This window comes from Neomonachus schauinslandi, chromosome 10 (genome assembly GCF_002201575.2).
Source record: "Neomonachus schauinslandi chromosome 10, ASM220157v2, whole genome shotgun sequence".
Classification (NCBI taxonomy): Eukaryota; Metazoa; Chordata; class Mammalia; order Carnivora; family Phocidae; genus Neomonachus; species Neomonachus schauinslandi.
The window spans coordinates 66,369,169-66,394,848 of NC_058412.1; the positions used below are offsets into that span (position 1 = coordinate 66,369,169).

The window sequence follows — 25,680 nt, forward strand, 5'->3', positions numbered from 1 at the left end:
TTGGGAGAAGGGCTTGTGTGTGTGTTTGTGTGTGTGTGTGTGTTTGCACATGATGGCTAGGTTGGGGTGACGGAGTTGGGGGCTGCTAATAGTGAGCTTGAATATAAGAGTCCTAATAAAAGGTAAGAGGTGACTGGAAGGGAGTAGGGGAGGATGGATTTTGGAGAGGGCTATTTTTTCTACTTAGGCCATCTCTCATGCTCTTAAAAATGCCTGTGACAAAATGGTTGTAGCTGCTTTGGAGATGTCTTTTTTTTTTTTTTTAAAGATTTTATTTATTTATTTGACAGAGAGAGGCACAGCGAGAGAGGGAACACAAGCAGGGGGAGTGGGAGAGGGAGAAGCAGGCTTCCGGCGGAGCAGGGAGCCCGATGCGGGGCTCTATCCCAGGACCCGGGGATCATGACCTGAGCTGAAGGCAGACGCTTAACCGACTGAGCCACCCAGGCGCCCCTGCTTTGGAGATTTCTGTTGTCCCTTAGTCTACTATAGTCAACACTCTTGTCCTATAGCATCTTGTTTATTTGAACTTGGTCTCCCTTAATAAATACTAATTTCTAAAGTAGCTGATGATATATGAAAGTTGAGTCAGGATTTTTCTTGGGCAAGAAGAGGACATTGTTTCTGCCAGCCTCCAGCTTTTGCAAAAGTTTTAAGTGTCTAGATAGAACTGAGAAGGTAATTGTAGCAATGAAAGAACTCTGTTGGCCTGATAAGTCAAATGAGAAAATAGAATGAAAGTCTCCAGGAAAATGGAGGACAAGGGTATTGTATAAAATGTCAATGAAACATCTAGATGGCTTCATTTTTGTGCTTCAAAAACTAGCATTCACTAAAATAATGTTTAGTCAAATACTAGATTTTGCATTTCAGCAGAAAAGTGCTTTAAAGATACCTTGTTATTTGAGTTTTTTGTTAGAAAGAGATTCTCTTTGGGGTTCGTGGAGGCACCGTTAGTGTTCCCTACTTGTATGTTTAGTTTGCACTTCTGGGGGCTCCTATCTTTCCCTTGGTGGCTTCTCTATCTGCATATGATGAACAGGTCTGTATTTGGCAGGATCCCAGTATCCCACCTTTTTATTACATCTGAAAATCTATAGAATTCAGGAATTTTTACTAAGTAGAGGTTTTATGCTTAGGGCTGTCATCCCTTTTGATACTAAGTGTTTCAGATATGTGGTTTGTAAGGAAAAACTGCTTTCTGGTAGGTTGTTTGAGGAACATAGAAGTAAAAAGAAAGTTGAGATACACGTTCTGATTCCCATTTTACTTTTTTGTTTCTAGCTTTACAACAGGTTGAGTACCTAATTGTATTTACTCCTTTTCCCACTAGCTAATATCCAGTCGTTTGTCAGATACTCATTGTTGTAATTCTCTCTATATCTTTTCAGTAAAATTTCATAGAAATCCATTGTGTTTTTTAGATAATTGAATGAAATATAAAGATTATTGACAATTCATTGGGGATCACTGATCTTTTTTTTTTTTTTTTTAAAGATTTTATTTATTTGACAGAGAGAGACACAGTGAGAGAGGGAACACAAGCAGGGGAGTGGGAGAGGGAGAAGCAGGCTCCCCGCTAAGTAAGGAGCCCGATGCGGGGCTCGATCCCAGGACCCTGGGACCATGACATGAGCTGAAGGCAGACGCTCAACTACTGAGCCACCCAGGCGCCCCGAGGATCACTGATCTTTAAAAGTTATTTGTATGTGCTTATTTGTCTTACACCCCCTGTACATGTGCATGTGCGTGTGCGCACGCACACACACACACCACTGAGATAGAAACACTTGCTAAGGAATGGTCTATCTAGCTATTAACAAAGTTATTTAAGTACCCTTATCTATTAGCTTAGTGAATTGTATGGTTGTGTTGGGCTCCTGACAGCTAGCAGCAGTGACCTCTCACCATTCTAGGATTCACTTTCCAACTGCTGCTGTAAATCCAGGCCAGTATGTGGGGTAGCTGTGGACAGCCCTGACAATGTGTCCGCAGCTTGGTGCTTGTCCTCATGGCACCCCCTCTCTCCTCAGCAGTACTCTTTGTGTTCCTCCACTGAGGATACTAACTCGACTCTATTACTTGTCCATTACTTTTGGCCTTTACACTCCCTTCTGGTTTCTGGTTTATTTTTTTCTTTAACCAACACTAAGTAGGCACTATTTTAAATTTGTTACTGTATTAACTCATTTAATATAGAATACAGTAGATACTGTTATCTGTATTTTACAGAGAAGGAAATTGAGGCCCAGAGTGTTTAACATACTTGCTCAAGCTCACACAGCTAGTTAGTGCTAGAGCTTAGGTTTGAACCTAGGCTGTCCTATGTAGTGTGGCTCAAGTCTGTCTTTCTAACCACTGTCCTCTGCTGCCTTAGTCCTGTGTGTCCACATGGATCCTGTAGTTATATCACTTAATTTCAGCTACCTTAATCCCTTGCAAACCTGGGGGGGGATATATGCCAACTTTTCCTGCTCCTTCCTATTCCTAAATTAAGAAGAACCTATAAGGGAAAAAAATTAAACATTGCCCCCTTTCCTTTCCTCCTCAGCCAACCACCTAGACTGCTGGAAGGAGAGGGAATTATTTAGCTTTATTCTCCCAGAAGGCTTTGTAAAATATGCTCTTCCATTCCCCAGTCCTGATACAGGACCCTCCCTCTCCCCATGTGAATAGTATGTTTCAGAATTTGTGTGTTATATGGAGTACCCAGGTGACTTAAGTCAGTTTAGCTCCTGACTCTTGATTTTGGCCCAGGTCATGATCTCAGGGTCATGAGACTGAGCCCCGTGTCGGACTCTGGGGGCTCCAGGTTGGGCGTGGAGCCTGCTTAAGATTCTCTCTCTCTCCCCCTCCCTCTGCCATCTGCTTCCCCCTGCCCCAGGGTGGTACTCTCTCTCTAAAAGAAAAAAAAAAAAGAATGTGTGTGTTGTATTTATTGTCATATTTCTGTGTGCTGTATTCCTTGGGTGTGTTAGGACAGAAAAGAGTTGAGAACCAGTAAGCTACAAATTATTTTGAAGTAAATTGTAAAACTTTCAATTATCTGAACTGAGAATGCCACTTGCATATATTTTACTCCAAAGGAGTAACTTTAGTCACTTTATAGTCATTAGAAAAATACAATGGAAAATTTCACTTTAGCAATGAAAATGCTTAACATTGTCAAATTTTTGTTCACTGATCTTTTATTGAATGGATAAAGCTAGTGTTTATGCTGAATATGATAAATGTTTTGCTTTCTTTGATCAAATTTACATTCAAAGAGCTGTTACAAGAAAAATTCTCCCATAAAAATTCCAGTATGTTGTTAAAGTGGATTTTGGTTGTATCTTATTTATATCACACGTAAATCTGTTGCTTAATCTTTGTCATGTAAATTATAAATGTCTTTCCTAGTATTGCTTGCCTTAAACAGTCTCAAAAAATGTATCTGGCTGAATAATTGCCTGTCACAATATAATCTACAGAGTTGAAATACTTTTTCAACTTTAAATGCAAGACTAGGTACACCACCCCCCTGCCCCTGCCCAAATGTAATAGGTGAATAATAGAAAGTAAATGTCATCTCTGCATTTGGTTGATTAACTGTCACTTGTTTATGATTGTACAACTGCTTTGTACAATGTAATGGTCAATGTAGTACAGTAAAAATACATTTTTAGTGGCATTATCAGCATTGGTAGAATACACTCACCATTATATTAACTAAAGCTGTATAAACAGATTTATTTCTCGTGTGTGTTTAGATAACTGCATAAAAATGACTTTGTGTTTGGTCACACTGAAACTTAAAGCACACTTAAGCAGAAAAATGAAACCATTAAAAAAGAAATAAGGAGTTAGAATTAAGTAACCTTTGGTACAGGGTACTAGAAAGTCAAGGGGATTGTTTGCTTTTGAGTATATTTTATCATTTTATTTATTTTCAGAATTTCCTGATAGGTTGTGATTTCACTGAGAGCTTCCCAAGAAGTAGAATGTTTTCCTAAAGCATTTGTACTACACTTTAAGTTCTTTCTTTTTTTTTTTTTTTTTAAAGATTTTATTTATTTATTTGAGACAGAATGAGAGAGAGAGAGAGCACATGAGAGGGGGATGGGTCAGAGGGAGAAGCAGGCTCCCTGCCGAGCAGGGAGCCCGATGCGGGACTCGATCCAGGGACTCCAGGATCATGACCTGAGCCGAAGGCAGTCGCCTAACCAACTGAGCCACCCAGGCGCCCCTTTAAGTTCTTTCTTATATACGCTTGCATATTAGAGAATTAAGAATTTGGGAAATAATTTTCATACTCTCTAATCAGTCATTTCAAGGACACTTTGACCCTGAATTACAAGAATTAAGTTATCTTTCAGATGACATGTTGAGAGTATTACTCAATTTCTTTCCTTTCCTTCTATTTTTTCCCCTTCTTTAGTTCTTGCCCAGTAATGTCTTCAAAAAAGCAACCTTGGAAAGAATTTCTGAAGTAATTACCAGAAGCCCTAATCATTTTACTTTTCTTCAAACAATGTGATAGAGTAGGGGAGTATCTAGTTGAGTACAAGATAGATAATCCTGTTAGAATTTGGAGTTTCCTTTAAGCTGTGACTAAATTTCATGTGTATAATGTTTTAAGCCCTATCAAAAATGCAATATTGAAAATTTCAGACCAGTTCTAGTAATAGCAAATATTTATGTAACATTTTTGTCTTAAAAGTATGTTTACTATATTGTTTCATATTATTTTCACCAATAGTCCCCTGAAATAGGCAGGTTAAGTATTATTCTCATTTTAGAGACCATAATCTAGGGCTTAAAGAATTTAGGCAACATGTTTGTAAGTAGTAGAGGTGGTATTAGAAACCAGAACTTTTCTTAGACTAATGCTCTGTTCAATAGGATTCAAGTGCTTATAAAATTTGGGGGAAGTCTCCTCTGGCTGGATTGGTAGGAAAAATTTGAAATTATTTTGAAAAAACAGAAGAAGAACTGTTTGTCTTGAACACCTTTCAGTCCTTAAAGACGAAACTTATTTTGGTACATCTTTTAGAAGTGAATCTATAGTGGGGAAGGTTCCTAGAGGGGAACAATTGTGCGTGCCTGAGAGTTGGACAGAAAAAGGCCATCTCTCCCATATATATTCAGTTTGGAGTTAACTTTGGGTGTTTGGGCTTTATCCTTTCAGGGCTGTTAAATTGTGAGAGTCTGTGAGGGTGACCAGTCTAGGTTCAGCAAGATGGTTCGAGTAGGAGGAGGTAATGGCAAATCCACTGATGACGCTGGTACTGTCTCTCTTTTTCTTACCACTGCTGCTGAGGAATGGGAAGGAAAGTTCCTGTCCTCTACAAGTGTAGAGATTCTCTGGTCATCTACTGGACAACTATACATGTAGTCGATTCATTTTCTTATAGGAACCTGTAGATGATGGTTCGTATCCACTGAACTTGCCTCCAGTTACACGATTATTTCTATGCCCCAGTTTTCACTCTTCCTTCTATACTGCGATGTTGTAAGAATAGTTGTGTGGTGTTTGTTTTCAGGATGAACCCTTTTGTGTCTAATGGTATGTTAACATCTTGCCAATATAGGATTGACTCAGTCAGTGATGACATCCTTATCTTCACTTTGGAGTTTACCAATTGGAGGAGGCTTCCTCCAGCTGTTGAAAAGATGCTCTCCACTCGTGCCTCAAACTCCTCTTGGGCTCTGCAGCAACATATTGGTAAGAAAGTACAATTTTAAACATGTTCCACTACTTTTTCTTCTCTTCCTCCTCTAGCTATGTTATAATTTTAAGTGACCAGAGTCATTGGAGAACATATATTAAATAGTGACTAATCTGCATTTTCTTTTTTTTTTTTTTTTTTAAAGATTTATTTATTTGAGAGAGAGAGAATGAGAGAGAACACATGAGAGGGGATAGGGTCAGAGGGCAAAGCAGACTCCCTGCCGAGCAGGGAGCCCGATGCGGGACTCGATCCAGGGACTCCAGGATCATGACCTGAGCCGAAGGCAGTCGCTTAACCAACTGAGCCACCCAGGCACCCTAATCTGCATTTTCTTTATGTGGGGAAAGGATGGGGCTGTGGTAATGGTGGTGGGGGATCATAGTAATTTCCTTCAACAAAAATCATATCTGATTTGGTAAGTTTAGCTTAAAGGACATGTAACAAAAAACAGGTATTTATTGATATTTTTATTTAATGGTATCCTTTTATTTCTAGTAAGGATTATGTAAACAAAAGTGAGTCCTAAAAATGTTGTTAGCGAATATTTAGTTTGTGATCAGAAAAATGCTAAACCCAATTTTCCTCTTAGGAGTGTGTGTGGATTTGTGTTCTCTCTTTAATAATTTATCATCTCTAAAAGGAAGTATGACCATCCCTTATTTATACCTGTTCTTACTGAATGCATGCCAATGTGTTGGTATAACTATCAAGATGAGCTCGGTGAAAATTCTGTGAATTGATTGATACTTTAAATGACTGTTTTAAAACAAATTCTCAACTTCCTTTCACTTATTAAAATTTTTTAAGCTAGTTAAAAAAAAGCATACAGTAGAAGATTTTACACAAGGAAACTAGTTTAAACTAAACATAATATATTGCAAAGTATTCCTATTGCCTTATTCAGATTTATTTTACTTTAACTATATTTTGTTAAACAGATTATATGTCTTAAGTTAGGAAAATTATTTCTTCACTGCTATTTTGCATGAAATGTAGCTCTTCATAAAACACATTGAATAGGTTTTTAACAAGTGAACTTATGCATATGTAGAAATGTGTCTTGTAATTTCTTGGAAAATTACATTTAAGTAAATTTTCTCAATCAAAAACAGACATTCAGGAAAATACACTCTTGAACTGAGGCGTATTCAAATTCTTTTTTTTTTTTTTAAGATTTTATTTATTTGCGAGAGAGAGAATGAGAGACAGAGAGCATGAGAGGGAGGAGGGTCAGAGGGAGAAGCAGACTCCCTGCCGAGCAGGGAGCCTGTTGTGGGACTTGATTCCCGGGATCGTGACCTGAGCTGAAGGCAGTTGCTTAACCAACTGAGCCACCCAGGCGCCCCGAGGTGTATTCAAACTCTTAAGAGAGTTTTCTATTGAAGAAAAAAAGTAATGTTTGGAGTCTGAGTCTTTTCATACAGAATTTATTTAATGATACTGTTGGAAAACTCACTTGCACTTAATTCTTAATGTTGAGAATTGCATCTTCTTTTACTAATTATGTATCTGAAGCAGCAGAGAGCAAGTATCTATTCAAAATAGAATATGGGACAATGGATTTGGGAGCAAAAGTCAAATGAGGGAGCATATGCCAAATGGGGAAATTATTGCAGGTATCAATTAGTAAAGATATGTGAGAGTTTACTCTGAAGACTTTAACATATGGCAGGTTTGTCCAGATGAAGGTAAAAATTGTGCTTGAGTACATTACCTGCAGTAGACTAAATCCATCAAGGGCTTCTTGTTTAATTAGTCACTAGGTAGAGCTTGTGTAGGGTAATAATCATTATCTCTTAAGAGGATTTTATTTTGGCTGAAGATTTGCAAAAGTCCTTCTCAGAGGTACTAATGGAGCTAATGCTTTTCTGGCCAACTTCTTGGTTCCATTTCTATATATCCAACTGCCTTTTGTACATCTCTACTTGGTATCCCACATTTTGACATATCAAAAAAAAAAATTTTTTTTTTGACTTAGCCAGAATTTGAACGTGTCATTTTTCCTACGAGTCCTGCTGTTCCTTCTGTATCCTGGTTTGAGAAGTGGAATGTTTGGGAGCTACTGACCTAGAGTTGTGAGTTATTCTTGGCAGCTCTTTGTTACTTGTTTCATCAACAGCAGTTGTGCTCAACAGGAATGATTTTGCCCCTGATATTTGGCAATGTCTGCCAACATTTTTTGGTTGTCACAACTGATAAGGGGGCTCTTGTCATCTAGGGGGTAGAGGTGAGCGATGCTGCTAAACATCCTACAATGTGCAGGGCAGCCCTCCATGACAAAGAATTATCCGGCCTCAAATGTCAGTAGTGCTGAGTTTGAGAAACTCATCTACATTGTCTCTTGGGTTGTCCAATTTTAGGAAGGCTTTTTAATTCCTATCATGGAAAGCCTTTTTAACCCTGTTCTTATTGCACACGACTTAGGAAAAGCTTGCATTCTTCCTCCTAGTTATATTGGTCTCTCAAGGTATACTTTTATTGGTTCCTCTTCTGCAGGTAATGGGAGCCATTTAATGTCAGATTTTAGTAAGGCTGAGGAAAAGATATGCCCATCTACTCAGTTGTCTGAATTTCCAGTAGGATTATGCTTTTCTTCCTTTCTGTAGTTGAAGGCTCTCTCTCAATATACTCAGCTTCCCTTTTTTCTTTCAGTTTTCAGGACACTACATTTCTTTCTTTCTTTCTTTCTTTCTTTTTTTTAAAGTAGGCTCCAGGCCCAGAATGGAGCCCAACTAGGGGCTTGAACTCATGACTCTGAGATCAAGACCTGAGCTGAGATCAAGAGTTGGACACTGAGTCACCCAGGCACCCTGACACTCCATTTCTGAATATAGGTTATCTTTATTTGGGTCTTGAGTTGCAGGATTTCTGGTGAGCAGAAGCATGGCCAATGTTTTTAACAGCAATGGGAGTGAACCCAGAAAAACAACTCTTGACTACTCAAATGTATGACAGTCTTACTTTTACCCACCTTTTCCAGTAACTTGTGATGGTAGTAGAAACTACATTGTCAATATATTTCTTTAAATTTTTTGGAAAAGATGCTTCTTGTAGCTCTACAACTATTAGTGAGCCCCCACATAATTTCAGCTCCATAGCTCATTAGGTATACTAGAATCTATCTTAAGGAAAGAATTTTCTCCATTTTTTTTCTTTTTTTTTTTTTTAGGCCCTTTTCAGGTCTTGGAGATGCCATGTACTTGGTCAAAACTCTCCTTTCCTTACCTTTTTCCTCCATAAAGAAATAGCATCTTGCTCTGGTAGTTTATAAATTAAAAAGACAACTAGTTCCCTTGCTGCTCATCTTTTAATCATTAAGTCAGATTTGTCTTCAAGAAGTTTTTTTTGTTTTGTTTTGTTTTGTTTTGCATTAGAAAGGAGACGTGTACCAGGTAAAATTTACTGACTGTTCACAGCTTTTTTTTTTTTAAGATTTTTAATTTTTTTTTTATTTTTAAAGTTCACAGCTTTAATGACAATTTTTTAAATCATGTGCCTTATCGATATACCTCTTAGAAACATCATTTTAACGATATAGTAGTAGACTTCTTAATCAAAAAATTTGCCAATCGCTGGCCAGCTGTCCAAGATAAAGTCTAAGTAATTAAATTCTTAGGGATGAAAGCATTTGGCTTAGTTCATCCCCCCTGTAATGATCAAATATGTACAATTCTATCCAGAGTATTATATGAATCTGGATTCTACAAAGGTTCTAAAAGGGCCTCAGGAAACTCTCTTGATCTATTCATTTCAGTGTTCTTCTGCTTTGTTCTAAAAAGGATTTAAAGTAGTTTGTACATGTAGATTATCACAAAACAGTAAAGCAGAAGTTAAAAGTGAAAGCAAAAGAAAAATGAAAAGTAATGTTGGGGATGGATATAAAATGGAGTCAGGGAGAGCATGCTATATAGCATGGTGATCTGAAACTTGTCTGTGGACAGGCTATAAGTTTGGCTCTGACTAAGCTCTCTAGTCATTGACACTAGGTTACAGAGTTCATAATATAAGACAAACTTATTGCTCAGAAGTACTGATATTCTTGGATGTCATAATGGACAGTTTTCAAGACAATATCTTGACAGCCATGGTTTCTTGGGACTTTATTTTACCAGTCTTCATTGTGGGCTCTTGCTATCATACCAAACTATAATTCAATAAAAGTAGTTCTTAAGGGATCAGTACATTGTCATCCAGGTATTAAGGTATCTGTTGCTCTGACTTGACCAGGGCTGGATTTGTAATATCTGGAGGATATGTACTTCAGCAGTTCTCTCTGAATATTGTTTCTTTCAACTCAATTTCTTCAAAAAAAATTTTTTTTAATTTAAGTTTATTTATTTATTTATTTATTTATTTATTTATTTATTTATTTTCATAATCTCTCCACCCCACATGGGGCTGGGACTCATCACCCCAAGATCAAGAGTTGCAGGCTCTTGCAACTGAGCCAGGCAGGCACCTCTCAACTCAGTAATAGTAATAATAGTAGTAGTTAGCAGTGAATCTAAAATTATACTACCTTAGAAGTATCAGAGTACAGCTATTTTGTGTTGCATGCGGGTTGAGTTGAGAACATATTTTTAAGAGATAGTCGAGCTTCAAAGTAGAAGCGAAACAAAAATGGAAAATAAAGGTTGATTTGTGATAGGTTAAGTGTTCTGTTTGTGAAACCCAAAGAACATTATGAGGACTCCTTGCTAAATATGGTGGGCTGAGCAAGTATCCACAACCAGAGTTTCCTTTGAAACTTTGAACAGTACTTGTGGTTTGGAGCAATGTTCCTTCCTTGTGTACTCTTCATGATAAAGCTCTGCCTGCAGTAAGTACACCAAACTGACTACATGTAGCACCTTATTTTAAGAGAGTGTTATATTTGCATTTAAAAAATTGAGGAATAACTACCAGAAACAGAATTTAAATTTAGCAATAGCTATAATCCTTTCTGGTAATATTTTTTTCCCCAGCTTTATTGAAATATAATTGACATATAACATGGTGTAAGTTTGAAGTATACCTTTTTGGTAATAATTAACTAGCATTCCGGTTGTCTACTCAAGCCATTTCTAGTTTAAGGTAATAAAATGTATCCAGTTTTTTTTTTTTTTTTTTAAAGATTTTATTTATTTTTCAACAGAGAGAGAGAGACAGTGAGAGAGGGAACACAAGCAGGGGGAGTGGGAGAGGGAGAAGCAGGCTTCCCGCGGAGCAGGGAGCCCGATGTGGGGCTCGATCCCAGGACCCTGGGATCATGATCTGAGCCGAAGGCAGACGCTTAACGACTGAGCCACCCAGGTGCCCCAAATGTATCAAGTTTTAAAAGAACATTTTTCTGTTATCTATAGCAAGAGCATGTATCTTGTGCAAAAGGTGAATCTCATTTCTTGAAGATATATCTTTCAAGATATATCTTTTTTTTTTTAAGTTTGCTTATTTATTTATTTACTTTGAGTAATCTCTACACCAATGTGGGGCTTGAACTCCTGACCCCGAGATCAAGAATGCCCTGCTTTACTGAGCCAGCCAGATGCCCCTTGCGATGTATCTTTTATATCATTAAGTTACTTGTTAAAAAGATGGGAGGTGTGGCACAACCTTATTTCAGGCTAATGGAGAGTTTTAATTCCTCTGCTACTTTGACACTCATGGTAGTGATATGATTCAGTTTTTGCATGGACATCAGGCCAAGTAAAATGGTTAAAGATTTGAGCTCTGGAATTAAATAGACACACCTTCACTACTTTCTAGCTATAGAGAAGTTACTTATATCTCTGAGCCTTGGTTTCTTCAATAGAACCTACCTCACATAATTTTTACAATGGATTTTGTCATTCCTCTTCCTTGGAACACAGGAAGACTGAATTTTCCAGCCTCCATTATCATGTGAATGGTGTAAGTGGTCAAAGGTCATTGGGTGTGCGCTCTCTGTGCTCTCACTTCTCTTATTGAGGAAATGTGAACGCATGTTTGAGATGGTGGTGACCCAAGGTGGAAGTAACCTGAAACACTTAGTTGTCATTTCAGGCACCTGCCCTGGAGAATCACCTGGACCGAGGAGGATTTTGCATGAGGAAGAAATAAACCTTTGTTGTGTTAAGATACTGGTTTTTAGTATTTATATGTTATCACAGTACAACATAGCCTGTAACCCAGTTAACCCATAACTAAATCCTGCCCCAGAGTCCCTGTCCAAGGAAAGGTCAGTAAAAGCTACAGATAATGTAGTAGTGTACTTGGTAATGAGTATTTATACAAATGCTGTGTGGTGGAATAGTTCAACTAAAACCCACCTGCTTCTTATTTGAAATACTGACTTGCAAAACCCCAACTTGCAGTTTTCAGATAAAACGTTCAGTAAATTAAAAGGTTTCTAAATTTGGTAGGGATCAGGAAAATATGTGGAGTAAAAAGTTGTGCTTTTAAAACTACAGAAAAGATGGTGTATTGTGTCTAGTTACAGGGACCATGCCCATAGAATTAATAAAGCTCAGTATTTGGTGAGACTCAGAAGCCACTGTCCACAGTGGTTTTTAACCCTAGACTAGGTATTTCCTCTGGTTTGAGGCATTATCACTAAGAACCCCAACAGTAATTGCCTTTCATCTTGAAAAATTAAGCATGTGATCTTCTATATATAGAGTAGGAAACTTGACCTCCAAGATTCCAGCCATATTGTTGGCCTTTATCACTCCAGCAGAATCATGCCTTAAATGTACTACAGACTGCCCTTATTGTTAGATTTAAGAGCCAGACTTAGTTTTAGGTTTTTTTAGTGAGAAATTTATAGTTAACTTAAAATTTTAACAAGATTCCATCTGCCCATTTATAATTTTAGCTTCCCACAGCCTCTTACTAATCCAAGTGTAGCTTCACATAGCATTTCTTACTAATCCGCATGGGTCTGTGTGTGTGTGTATGTGTGTGTATGTATGTGTGTGGTGGGGAAATTCATACTAAACTAGGTACTAATAGATTGTAGCCATAGTTGCGGGGACATTTTGTCATTAAAACTGTTCTGATGTTGTCAGTAATCTGTTGGTAAGCTAAGAGAGGAGAAAATGTTGCCTTAGAGCAGTTAAAACAGAATTTTTAAAAGTATTCCAGGTATCAGGTCACCAATATTATTTGAAAGACCATCTTACTCCTCCTAGATGTGTACTGCATTGGATATGTGTGCAGGTGGACCCTAGGGACAGCTATATACCAGTTAAAACAAAAAATTATTTTCTAGACCCAAAATATCTATTTTAAGGTGGAAAGGCAATTAGAATAGAAGCTTTAACTCCTGATATCTTGTTCATTTGAGAATTTTTAATCATTCAGTCTATAATTTTAGTTAGTTACAAATATGGACCACAGGCAGAAGTCTTCAGTGAGGAGAAGCTATCACATAAGTATTTCTATAGGTGGACATTTACAGATCTTGCTGTTTATATCCACTAATTCCTTAGTGAGTGGATTCTTTAATTACATGTCAACTTTGTGTTAGACACTGACAGAATTTATGAATGAAGAAATAAAGCGAGCATAGTTCTTTAGTGCAGTGGCTAAAGGGAATGAAGCAGGATCATGGCAGAGGCTTGACGTGTTTTATAGATTAAGGGGTCTCAGTTTGTAAAAACAACAACATTAAAGATTTGGATAGATAAAAGTGATTATTTATGTAATAAGGTTTTAGATAAGCCAGAGGGTGATGGGATTAGCCTTAAATAGGCCCATTTCTTTGAGAAGAAGGTGGTGTGGTTCAAGATAAGTTTATAGTTGGAGAACTAGGCCTTCAGAGAGAGAGGGCCCTGAAAGCCTCCTGTTTCACTTTGAAGTAGGAAGGAAATGATGCCGAGGAGACTGAAGTGACAGTGGGGTGGGAATGGGATGGTTGAGAATGGTTGTTGTGGGAAATGAATGGGGGACCAGAGAAGGAGGTCCCGTGCAACCCTACAGACCTGATAGACATTGTAAGTGGTACTAGCTCATACGGTTATGGGATCATTTTTTCCCAGCATCGCTTCACTTTCTCTGTCTTGAGGTGCAGGAGAGTGGTTAGATTGGTCCTGGGGATTGTCAGAGCAGATAGAGAAGAATTGAGGATGATAAAATAACATAAGTGATGGGCCTTCTGGAATCTAGTCTGAATAGGAAAGGACATGAGAAAGGATAGATCAGCAGCAGAAGGAGTTGGGGGACCTGAGGTCTCCATGATATTAAAGATTGGGTAGGGCGCCTGGGTGGCTCAGTCGTTAAGTGTCTGCCTTCGGCTCAGGTCATGATCCCAGGGTCCTGGGATCGAGTCCCACATCGGGCTCCCTGCCCGGCGGGGAGTCTGCTTCTCCCTCTCCCACTCCCCCTGCTTGTGTTCCTGCTTTCGCTATCTCTCTCTCTGTCAAATAAATAAAATCTTTAAAAAAAAAAAAAAAGATTGGGTATATTGGCAGTAAGGGAGAGCAGAGTCTGGAAGGATAGGCGGTAGTGTATGCTGGAATTTAAAGACAAAAAGCCATGGGTCTGGAATTGGTGCAGAACCATGAGAATGCTACATTTGCCTCCTAGACTTTGTGGTAGGTGTGACGGAGGTGGAAAAATGAGAAAATTCTATGTGAGAAATTGGTCAAGGAAGTTAATTTCCCTGGAAGGATCAGGCTTCTCTGAGGACAGAGGTGGAGAGAGTTTTCTTTACAGTGTTCTAGATGGAGGTGAGTTTGTTTATGGTAGAATGGGGGTTCCTGAGAACTTTATGGAAAAGTTTTAGAGGCAGTTAAAATTTGCTTTATAATATTGAGTCTCATTTTTTCCTCTTGTCTCAGATTACTGTGTTATAATACCCTAAACAGGGTAGGGTAATGAAGAATGGATTTTTCTAGGAGATTCTGAGACCATGATTCATTCTTTCTTGATGATTTTGGTAATTTGCGAATATTCCAGGCTCCAGAGAGGCATTCTAAAGGTGGGAAAGAGGAAGATGAAATTGCTTATCAATGATTAAGTTCCCTTTCATTTTGTCTTTTCTCTACTAGTGATGTAGTTGTAAAAATTGAGTTTTTGTCCCTGCCCCCGACCCCCCCCCCCAACTGAACACACATGGCCCAATGCTTTGTACTTACGAATCCGTATGGGTTAGAAAAATGTTTTTTGGAAAATCTGTGTAAGAATGACTACTGATGGGGCAGCTTACTTTTCTGTAGATGTTAGGAAATGGAGATAACATCATTCATGAAGTGAGTTTATTACACCATTAATAGGCTAACACAGCAAAGAAGTTGAACCGGAACAGCACAAAGTAATACCGTGGTGGATAACTTCCTAAAAACATGACTTTTGAAATATATTAGAGTCTTTATAGTACTTTATATTGTGATAAGAGTGACCACAATAATTGTTCATACATATAGAGGTTTGCTCATTCTCCTATGACCACAATATTTAAGAGTCCTCAAACTTAAAGATGGATTATATACTTTTTTTTTTTTTTTTTTGCTAAAATACCACTGTTCTAATTTTTCTTAATCTTCTTTTTCTTGGAGATAAATAGTTATTAGTAGTGTGAAACCTAGTGTATATTTTCTAAAAATTCTGTTGATTTAAGGTAAAGATGACATTTTGACTGAGTGAGAAAGAAACCACTTTCTGAAAGAAAGCTTTGCTTGGGGAGATGATTCTGAAAACAGATACTGGGAAATACTTCTATTGTTAAGTGATTTTCTTGCCAAAAACAATGTGTGTTACTTAGAAAACCTCTCATATTGACCCATTTAAAATACTTGGAAACCGTTTCCTTGGGTTTTGAATGCATTTAATAAACATGTAGAGAAGCCAAACTTTTTTTCTTATTATGTTAATGTTAGTCACCATACATTACATCATTAGTTTTTGATGTAGTCTTCCATGATTCATTGCGTATAACACCCAGTGTTCCATGCAATACGTGCCCTCCTTAATACCCATCACTGGGCTAACCCATCCCCCCACCCCCCTCCCCTCTAAAACCCTCAGTTTGTTTCTCAGAGTCCATAGTCTCTCATGGTTTGTCTCCCCCTCTGATTCCCCCCCTTCATTTTTTCCTTTCTACTATTTTTTTTTTTTTAAACATGTAATGTATTATTTGTTTCAGAGGTACAGGTCTGTGATTCATCAGTCTTACACAATTCACAATGCTCACGATAGCACATACCCTCCCCAACATCCATCACCCAGCTGCCCCATCCCTCCCACCCTCCACCACTCCAGCAACCCTCAGTTTCATTCCTGAGATTAAGAGTCTCTTTTGGTTTGTCTCCCTCTCTGGTTTCATCTTGTTTCATTTTTTCCTCCCTTCCCCTATGATCCTGTCTTGTTTCTCAAATTCCTCATATCAGTGAGATCATAGGATAATTGTCTTTCTCTGATTGACTTATTTCGCTTAGCATAATACCCTCTAGTTCCATCCACGTTGTTGCAAATGGCAAGATTTCAGGTGGTTTTTTCTGATGGCTGCATAATATTCCATTGTATATATATACCACATCTTCTTTATCCATTCATCTGTTGATGGACATCTTGGCTTTTTCCATAGTTTGGCTATTGAGAACATTGCTGTTATAAACATTGGGTGCATGTACCCCTTGGGATCACTACATTGGTATCTTTGGGGTAAATACCCAGTAGTGCAATTGCTGGGTCGTAGGGTATCTCTGTTTCAACTTTTTGAGGAACCTCCATACTCTTTTCCAGAGTGGCTGCACCAGCTTGCATTCCCTACAACAGTGTAGGAGGGGGTTCCACTTTCTCTGCATCCTCGCCAACATCTGTCGTTTCCTGACTTATTAATTTTAGCCATTCTGACTGGTGTGAAGTGGTATCTTATTGAGGTTTTGAATTGTATTTCCCTGATGCCAAGTGATGTTGTACACTTTTTCATGTGTCCTTTGGCCATTTGGATGTGTTTGCAGAAATGTCTGTTCATGTCTTCTGCCTATTTCTTGGATTATTTGTTCTTTGTGTTTTGAGTTTGAGAAGTTCTTTATAGATTTTGGATACTAGCCCTTTATCTGATGTCATTTGCAAATATCTTCTCCCATTCTGTCAGTTGTCTTTTGGTTTTGTTGACTGTTTTCTTTGCTGTGCAAAAGCTTTCTATCTTGATGAAGTGCCAATAGTTCATTTTTGCCCTTGCTTCCCTTGCCTTTGGCGATGTGTCTAGGAAGAAGTTGCTGTGGCTGAGATGGAAGAGGTTGCTGCCTCTGTTCTCCTCAAGGGTTTTGATGGATTCCTGTCTCACATTTAGGTCTTTCATCCATTTTGAGTCTATTTTTGTATGTGGTGCAAGGAAATGGTCCAGTTTCATTCTTCTGCATGTGGCTGTCCAATTTTCCCAACACCATTTGTTGAAGAGACTGTCTTTTTTCCATTGGACATTCTTTCCTGCTTTGTCGAAGATTAGTTGACCATAGAGTTGAGGGTCCATTTCTGGGCTCTCTATTCTGTTCCATTGATGTGTGTGTCTGTTTTTGTGCCAGTACCATACTGTCTTGATGATGACAGCTTTGTAATAGAGCTGGAAGTCCGGAATTGTGATGCCACCAGCTTTGCTTTTCTTTTTCAACATGCCTCTGGCTTTTAAGGGTCTTTTCTGGTTCCATACAAATTTTAGGATTATTTGTTCCATTTCTTTGAAAAAAGTGGATGGTATTTTGATAGGGATTGCCTTAAATGTGTAGATTGCTCTAGGTAGCATAGACATTTTCACAATATTTTTTCTTCCAGTCCATGAGCATGGAATGTTTTTCCATTTCTTTGTGTCTTCCTCAGTTTCTTTCATTCTGTAGTTTTCTGAGTACAGATCCTTTGCCTCTTTGGTTAGATTTATTCCTAGGTATCTTATGGTTTTGGGTGCAATTGTAAATGGGATCGACTCCTTAAGAGAAGCCAAACTTTCTAATTAGCTTATAAACTGATAACAGAAAAAATAGAAATTTACTGGATAAATTTTGATAAAAACTTTTGTATAATTGGTAGATGGGATCGGATAGTATCCTGATTAGTTCAACTAAGCTACAGTGTATTCCTCCCATTTGGTCCCCATCCTTTTGTAAGATATTTTTTTAGCTACATCAGCCCTTGTAACCAAGTATCGAAATAAACTGGACCTAGAACCAAATCTTGGAATTGCCAAATCACTAAGAATTAAATTTATAAAGCTTAGTCAATCACCTTGCTCTTGTTAAAATATTATTAATATTTTTAGTAAAAGTAAAATAAATATTTTAAAAAGTATCTTATTTTAGCATATTCTTTTAATTTTATGTATTTCATAGTACAGATAATGTTAATTTAATAGTATATACATATTAAGTATCTACACATTGGGGTTATTTACTGAAAGACTTTTCCCTCATTGGGTGTGCAGTCAAAACATTTGGAGATCACTAGATTAGATGGTGTCTAGGATTTGTATGTTATTTTATAGTTTATAAAATGCTTTTGCAAATGTGTTCTAACTTGAACCTCATCAACAACCTTTCAATGCAGAGAGGTGTCATCATGTCCATTTTATAGATGAAGCATTATACCCATGTTACAGAGGAAGAACTCAAGGTCAAAGTATTTAAATGACTTGTCCAAGGTCATACAACTTGTTAATAGTGGCTTCTGGGGCGCCTGGGTGGCTCAGTTGGTTAAGCGACTGCCTTCGGCTCAGGTCACGATCCTGGAGTCCCGGGATCGAGTCCCGCATCGGGCTCCCTGCTCGGCAGGGAGTCTGCTTCTCCCTCTGACCTTCCTCCCTCTCATGCTCTCTATCTCTCATTCTCTCTGTCAAATAAATAAATAAAATCTTTAAAAAAAAAAAAAAAAAAAATAGTGGCTTCTGAACTCCAGACAGGTCTTTTTACTATATGGTGCTCTTTCCATTCATTTTATTTATTGCTGTTCTACTGGTCATTCTCCATGTTTTGATTTCCTGCCCTAATCTGTCTGTTGTTTATTTTTCAGAACCCTCAGGTAATTGCTTTTTGTATATTGTCTAGAGTTTTTGGTTGTAATCAGTGAGAGACAGAGAGAGAGAGAGACTGTACTAGTGAACTAAGAAAGACTGGGAACAAAGGATGGAAGCTAACCAGAAAGACAGTATATTAATGATGGAAATATAAATTGTCCTAGATGGCCCAGAAGTCAAATGAATACATTTGATGTGGAAAGCCATGCAGAAGAACCATAGAAATATAGTGCAGGCAGATAGATCATTTCAATATTGGCAGGAGGGCAGACTAGAGATGATTGGTTGTGGAAAATATAGATCATGGGTATGTATGATGTACAGGTAGTTCTGTGCTATAGTAAAGTTGGCATTAATAAGCATAATGAATTAAGAATTGTGGGATTTAGTTTATCATTTTTCATCTTAATAAAACTTCGTATAACATGTAGCCTTCTATTTTGATTGTTCTGTCGGTACACAACAACAGAAAGAACAAAATTGAAGAAGTCTGTATAGGAATGAAAAGTTAAAGGTTGTTTGTCTGCTAATGGATCTATAGATAAACTAGGTTTAATATATTAAATTGAATATGATTGGGTCAGAGCGCTGTGAATTGTGCAAGACTGTTGAATCACTGATTTGTACCTCTGAAACAAATAATGCAATATATGTTAAGAAAAAAAAAAAAAAGAAGATAGCAGGAGGGGAAGAATGAAGGGGGGGAAATCGGAGGGGGAGACGAACCATGAGAGACGATGGACTCTGAAAAACAAACTGAGGGTTCTAGAGAGGAGGGGGGTGGGGGGATGGGTTAGCCTGGTGATGGGTATTAAAGAGGGCACGTTCTGCATGGAGCACTGGGTGTTACACGCAAACAATGAATCATGGAACACTACATAAAAAACTAATGATGTAATGTATGGTGATTAACATAATGAAAAAAGTAAAAAAAAAAAAAAGTATAGCACGACCCCAGTGTTCATAGCAGCAATGTCCACAATAGCCAAACTGTGGAAGGAGCCGAGATGCCCATCAACAGATGAATGGATAAAGAAGATGTGGTCCATATATAGAATGGAATATTACTCAGCCATCAGAAAGGATGAATACCCACCATTTGCATCTACATGGGTGGAACTGGAGGGGATTATGCTAAGTGAAATAAGTCAAGCAGAGAAAGACAATTATCATATGGTTTCACTTATATGTGGAACATAAGGAATAGCATGGAGGACATTAGAAGAAGGAAGGGAAAAATGAAGGGGCTGGGAATCAGAGGGGGAGACGAACCGTGAGAGACTATGGACTATGGGAAACAAACTGAGGGTTTCAGAGGGGTGGGGGATGGGGGATGGATGAACCTGGTGATGGGTATTAAGGAGGGATTAAGGAGGGCACGTATTGCATGGAGCACTGGGTGTTATATGCAAACAGTGAATCATGGATCACTACATCAAAAACTAATGATGTACTGTATGGTGACATAATAAAATTTAAAAAATGAAAAAAAAAGTATAGCATGGTTTCAGACATCATTTTCTAGGCTATGATCGGTGCCATAATCCAAGAAGACAGAGACATATTTAACAAATTAAAATCTGGTGTTAATGAAAGTATATTTTTACATATGTACAGTTTCTGGGCTATTTCGTATTATAAATTTAAGGCATGGCTTGATCTTCTCTCAGTCTAGTGGTAACACATCTGGAAATACTATGCATCACTAAAACTTTCATAGGAATTTTGTGAGTTTTGAAATATTGCATATATGATTATAAAGTTCCCTTAGTATTCAATGGCATATTAAACTAAGATGTCACTGAGGTGTATATTATTGTCTATGTTAATAATCTGCAGATAAAAGACTCCCTTCAGTTCACGTGAATATAGTTTTTCCCTCTAACTGTTCATGATGCCATTCATCTATTGTGCTTACAGGAGAAAAATGAAAGTGGTACAATTAAAATTGTAACCAATGTCTAGAGTAACTATACTCCTCTTTTTTTTTTTTTTTGTATTGTGAAATGGAAAGATCTTCTGAAACTTAGAATAGTTTCAGTGGTTTAGAAGATGTTAGAGAATTATTTTGGGCTTTTCACACTTTAAGGAACCCTAGACTTGGAGTCAAATCACTTGGATCTAATATCAGCTATTTTGTTGATGTACAGTGTCAACCATGGGCAAGTTACTTAAACTCATAGCAAATGTGTAACTGGTCAAGGAGGGCTTGATCACAAATGATTAAATTTCCACATACATATTACATATACATACATATACATATAAACAAATAAATGGTTTCTTTAGCTTTGAAGATAGTGCTACAGTGGTGTAGTCAGATGGCCTGGAAAGGCTTGTTGGCACTGCAGGAGGCTGTGGGGCAGCCAGAGGAGCTGTCCTCAGCCTGAGGAGTTTGTAAGTCGGTGATCTGTCAAGTCAGAGAAGCTGGTGAGGCATTAAGAATCCTCTAGCTAGGGGCGTCTGGGTGGCTCAGTCGTTGGGCATCTGCCTTCGGTTCAGGTCATGGTCCCAGGGTCCTGGGATCGAGCCCTGCATCGGGCTCCCTGCTCCACAGGAAGCCAGCTTCTCCCCCTCCCACTCCCCCTGCTTGTGTTCCCTTTCTCGCTGTGTCTCTCTCTGTCAAATAAATACATAAAATCTTTAAAATGTTACATGATGGATTAACTTTGGTGGTTTGGAAGGTGTTGAAGTTGTTAGAGAATTGGAATGGCAGGTTCTACAGGCTATTAGTTTACAGAACCCTGGCCTTGGAGTCAGACCAGCTGGTCTGATTTCAGCTGGGCTCCCGATGGTAGTACTTGCCGCTGCTGCTCTGATCCTGGTCTGTTAATCATTGTTACAATTCTTGAGGATTTATAAAAGATTTCTTAGACTAATAAAAGACTTTAGATTTGATTCACACATAAAACCAATAGTCGTTTTTAATACCCTCAGTTTCTGTGGACATAAGCTTTTTTTTTTTTAATTTTATTTATTTATTTGAGAGACAGCGAGAGAGCACAATCAGGGGCAGAGGCAGAGGGAGAAGCAGGCTCCCCACGGAGCAGGGAGCCCGATGCAGGGCTCGATCCCAGGACCCCTGGGATCATGACCTGAGACGAAGGCAGACGCTTAACTGACTGAGCCACCCAGACGCCCCAACATTAGCTTCTTTAGTTAACACTTCTCATCTTAAAAACTGAAATATTATCTTATGATTCTTAATTAAATACATCTGTATCATCCTTTAATTGGCAATTAGCTTTTGGCAGCAGCAGTTTTAAGTGTGCGTGCATGCTTTGGGGTCATAGGCACTTGAGTTTGAATCCTGGCTCTACGGTGTACAAGATGTATAACCTTTGGAAAGTTATGTAAACCTCTTTAGATCTCTGTTTCTTACCTCTATACGAGCGTGATAATATATATCTCATAGGGTTAATGAAGAGAAAGATAATGTTTGTGAGGTGTATGGGGATGTGGCATAGCAGGTACTCAATAAGTGCTCCTTTTCTCTCTGTGTCAGTTTTAAATTTTCATTCTGTGTCATGGATAAAGAGAGGAAAACTTGTGCAAATTATTCATTCACTTGATGTGGTTGGTCTGGAGACCATTTGCAATGCAACAGTCAGAAGGATATGGTATTTGCTGCTGTAAGTTTCTGTCATTTCTAAAATTAGTTCACCCATTTCTTTTTTTTTTTTTTAAGATTTTTTATTTATTTATTTGACAGAGAGAGAGATAGCGAGAGCAGGAACACAAGCAGGGGGAGTGGGAGAGGGAGAAGCAGGCTTCCCGCCGAGCAGGGAGCCCGATCGTGGGACTCGATCCCAGGACCCTGGGATCACGACCTGAGTCGAAGGCAGACGCTTAACGACTGAGCCACCCAGGCGCCCAAGTTCACCCATTTCTTAAGTACCAACTGGTATTGCCACATCTTTAGAATGTGAACATTTAGTTTTATATGGCCCTGAAACGACTTTCAATGTGTGGCCAGGAACTGGAGAGAGAGGACCCGGGTGAAGGCTATAAAAAGAATAAAAGGAATAAATAAAGTTTGTTGTGGTCATCCCCACCCAACAAATCTTTCAAAAGTAATCTAAGTAACATATGCTTTCTCCAAAGAATTGGAAAAATTTAAAAAAGAAAATTAAAAAATTTTTTCATCTTTCCTTTTTTTGTTTCTCCAGCCTCTGTTCCGTCCCTCACCCACCTTTGTCGTTTGGAAATTCGGTCCAGTGTAAAACCAGAACACCTACGGTCTGATAGTTTTATCCGTCAGTTGCCACTTCCCAGAAGCCTACATAATTATTTGCTCTATGCAGAGGTTCTGAGGATGAATGAAGTTCCAGAACTGGCAGTTACTCAAGATGGAGAAATCAGCGAAGCTACTTAATGCAGCTCATGTCTTACTCTGAAAACCACCAAAACAAAGAGCCATGCAGTACAAATTCTTCATGATTTTATAGTCACAAAAGATGATTTTTGTTTGTGTGGTTAGTTATGTTTGGGGGTGGCAGTAGTTTAATGCAAATGTTTACAATTGGGTTTCCTGGTAAAAAAAATACTGTAAACCTTACTTATGTTACTTTATTACAGATTCATCACCAGCACATTTTTATGTTATAGATTCATTTACTGAACCATTTTTTGCTTTATTCTGTGATGCTGCTTCTAGTGCTAACCATGGCATATTTCCGCCTATGATTCTGTGTTTGCCTAGGGCTAGGAGCTTAGAATGGAATGCATGAAACTTTCCTGGAAGTGCACACACAATGGGGTTGAATCTACTCTTATTACTACTTTATTTGAGGTTGACTATCTTTTATGTTTATAAAAAACTATTTTATATTCCATTCTCATCTCTTAATTCAGTCAGTTTTATGAAGAATTTCTACTCATTGGCTTTTCACAGATAAACTCAGGGGAGAACTTTTTTTTTAAAAAAAAGAAAATAGAAAATGAATAATTTTGCTGTTATTGTTGGTTTTCCCCCCCCAGTTCTTGATACTCTCTTTGGCTGAAAGAAACTCCCATTTCTGCAAAGGCAAGAACAGACTTAAACTCAAAAATAGGCTCAGTTGAAAAAAATTAGGTCAGTATTGAAATGAAGGAGGATTTTACCATATTTAGAATACAAATCAGGAGACTGAGAGGGGCATTTCTGTGGCACCATCTTTAAAGAAAGAAAGCTATGTATTTCTGAGTCACTTAGTATCAACTAAAACATTCGAGCTCCATTCAGCCTCCAAATCTGAGGGCAGCTTTGATCCTATGAAGCAATGATTGCCAGTTATATTAATATTACAGTGTTCTTCCTTTTATTGTCTAGATAGGTTATCACATAGTCCTTGATCCTATGAAATTTAGACCTCAGAATTCTAGGTTAATGAGACACCACCTTATTGGTTTTCCAGATGCTCAATATGAAATCTTTGGTCAGAGAAGACTAAACACTGGATCAGGTGAGCTGTGGTAAGATGCTGTCGGGACCAACCTTAAAAGAAAGTTCATGAAAGCATTACTGTCATGATAGACAGCTAGAAATTGGGTCCACAGGAGGGGCAAGACTTCTGTCCTAATGGGATCGTGTGGCCTGAAATAGATGGGAGTGTGTCAGCCAAGTCCATCCCTGATAGGCCTTTGCTGTTTGATAAAAGCAGTGATGAAGACAGACCAAATGATGGAGCCTTGTTAAGGTCCAGAGGGATGACTGAACTCGGTGCAAATTAGAGCTGTAGTTGCTGCCTGTGGGTGGAGGTAGAGTTTGAATGTGGTATATAGCAGAAATTAGTGTAGATACAGAAAACCAGGTGGAAATTCTGATACTTAATAAAGAAATTCCAAGAATGTATTTACTATGTAGTAATTTTTAAATGTTGTTCTACTCTTTATTTTTCCAAACCCTAGGTCTCCGATTTTGAACATAACTGGTTTATTATTAGGGCTAAATGCACATAGAATGTTTACGTTTGAGGGTGAGTCTTCTCATGTGTTTTTGTTCATGTTCAAATGTGTAATAAAAATTAAACTCTCCATAACATCATTGAGCTCTTGTTCTTAAAAATCTGAAAATGGGTATTTCAGAGACATTTAAAAGCCCTTGCTATTTAAAACATGAATAATTTTACTTACTGTATACAATGCATCTTTCTTTTAGATTACTTTATAATAAAATATTTATGACTTTTATGACTTACGGCAAGGATTCAGTGAGAGATCTGAAAGTATGTACAGGTAGTGAGTTATAGTTACAACTTTTTTTTTTTTAAGGTTTTGTTTAAGAGAGAGTGCGAGAGAAAGCACAAAGGGGGGTGGGGCAGAGGGAGAGTGAGAAGCAGACTCCCTGCTGAGCAGGGATCCCGATGTGGGGCTCCATCCCAGGATCCTGGGATCATGACCTGAGCCAAAGGCAGACGCCTAACCAACTGAGCCACCCAGGCGCCCCTATAGTTGCAACTTCTGATCAAAATGATACCTCTGGTTAGTGTGAACCATAAGCTCTGCCCTACATGAACAATGGTGCTTTAATACTCTCCATTTTTATTTATTATTATTATTTTTAAAATATTTGTGGTTTTGGGGCACCTGGGTGGCTCAGTCGTTAAGTGTCTGCCTTCGTCTCAGGTCATGGTCCCAGGGTCCTGGGATCGAGCCCCATGTCGGGCTCCCTGCTCCGTGGGGAGCCTGCTTCTCCCTCTCCCACTCCCCCTGCTTGTGTTCCTTCTCTCACTGTGTATCTCTCTGTCAAATAAATAAATAAAATCTTTAAAAATATATATATATATTTGTGGTTTTGTTTGTTTAATACTCTCATTTATTTTTAAAAAGATTTTATTTATTTATTTGACAGAGAGGGAGAGAGACTCGAGAGAGTGAGAGAGGAAAGAGAGAGCGAGTATAAACAGATGGAGCAACCAGGCAGAGGGAGAAGCAGATTCCCTGTCAAGCAGGGGGCCCGATGTGGGGCTCAGTCCCAGGACCCTGGGATCATGACCTGAGCTGAAGGCAGATGCTTAACCGACT

At 38.3% G+C, this 25,680-nt stretch overlaps 1 protein-coding gene across 1 annotated transcript in view; it reads left to right on the plus strand.

Annotated features, from left to right (window-relative positions):
• The window catches only part of ASB3 (ankyrin repeat and SOCS box containing 3), a 79,660-nt gene extending 54,908 nt beyond the window's left edge, over positions 1–24,752 (plus strand). Inside the window, exons 8-9 of the mRNA XM_021701281.2 lie at positions 5,571–5,704; positions 22,845–24,752. Of these exons, the coding sequence (XP_021556956.1) occupies positions 5,571–5,704; positions 22,845–23,050 (340 nt within the window). The 3' untranslated portion in view covers positions 23,051–24,752. The remainder of the gene's footprint in view (positions 1–5,570; positions 5,705–22,844) is intronic.
• Positions 24,753–25,680: the final 928 nt, after the last annotated feature.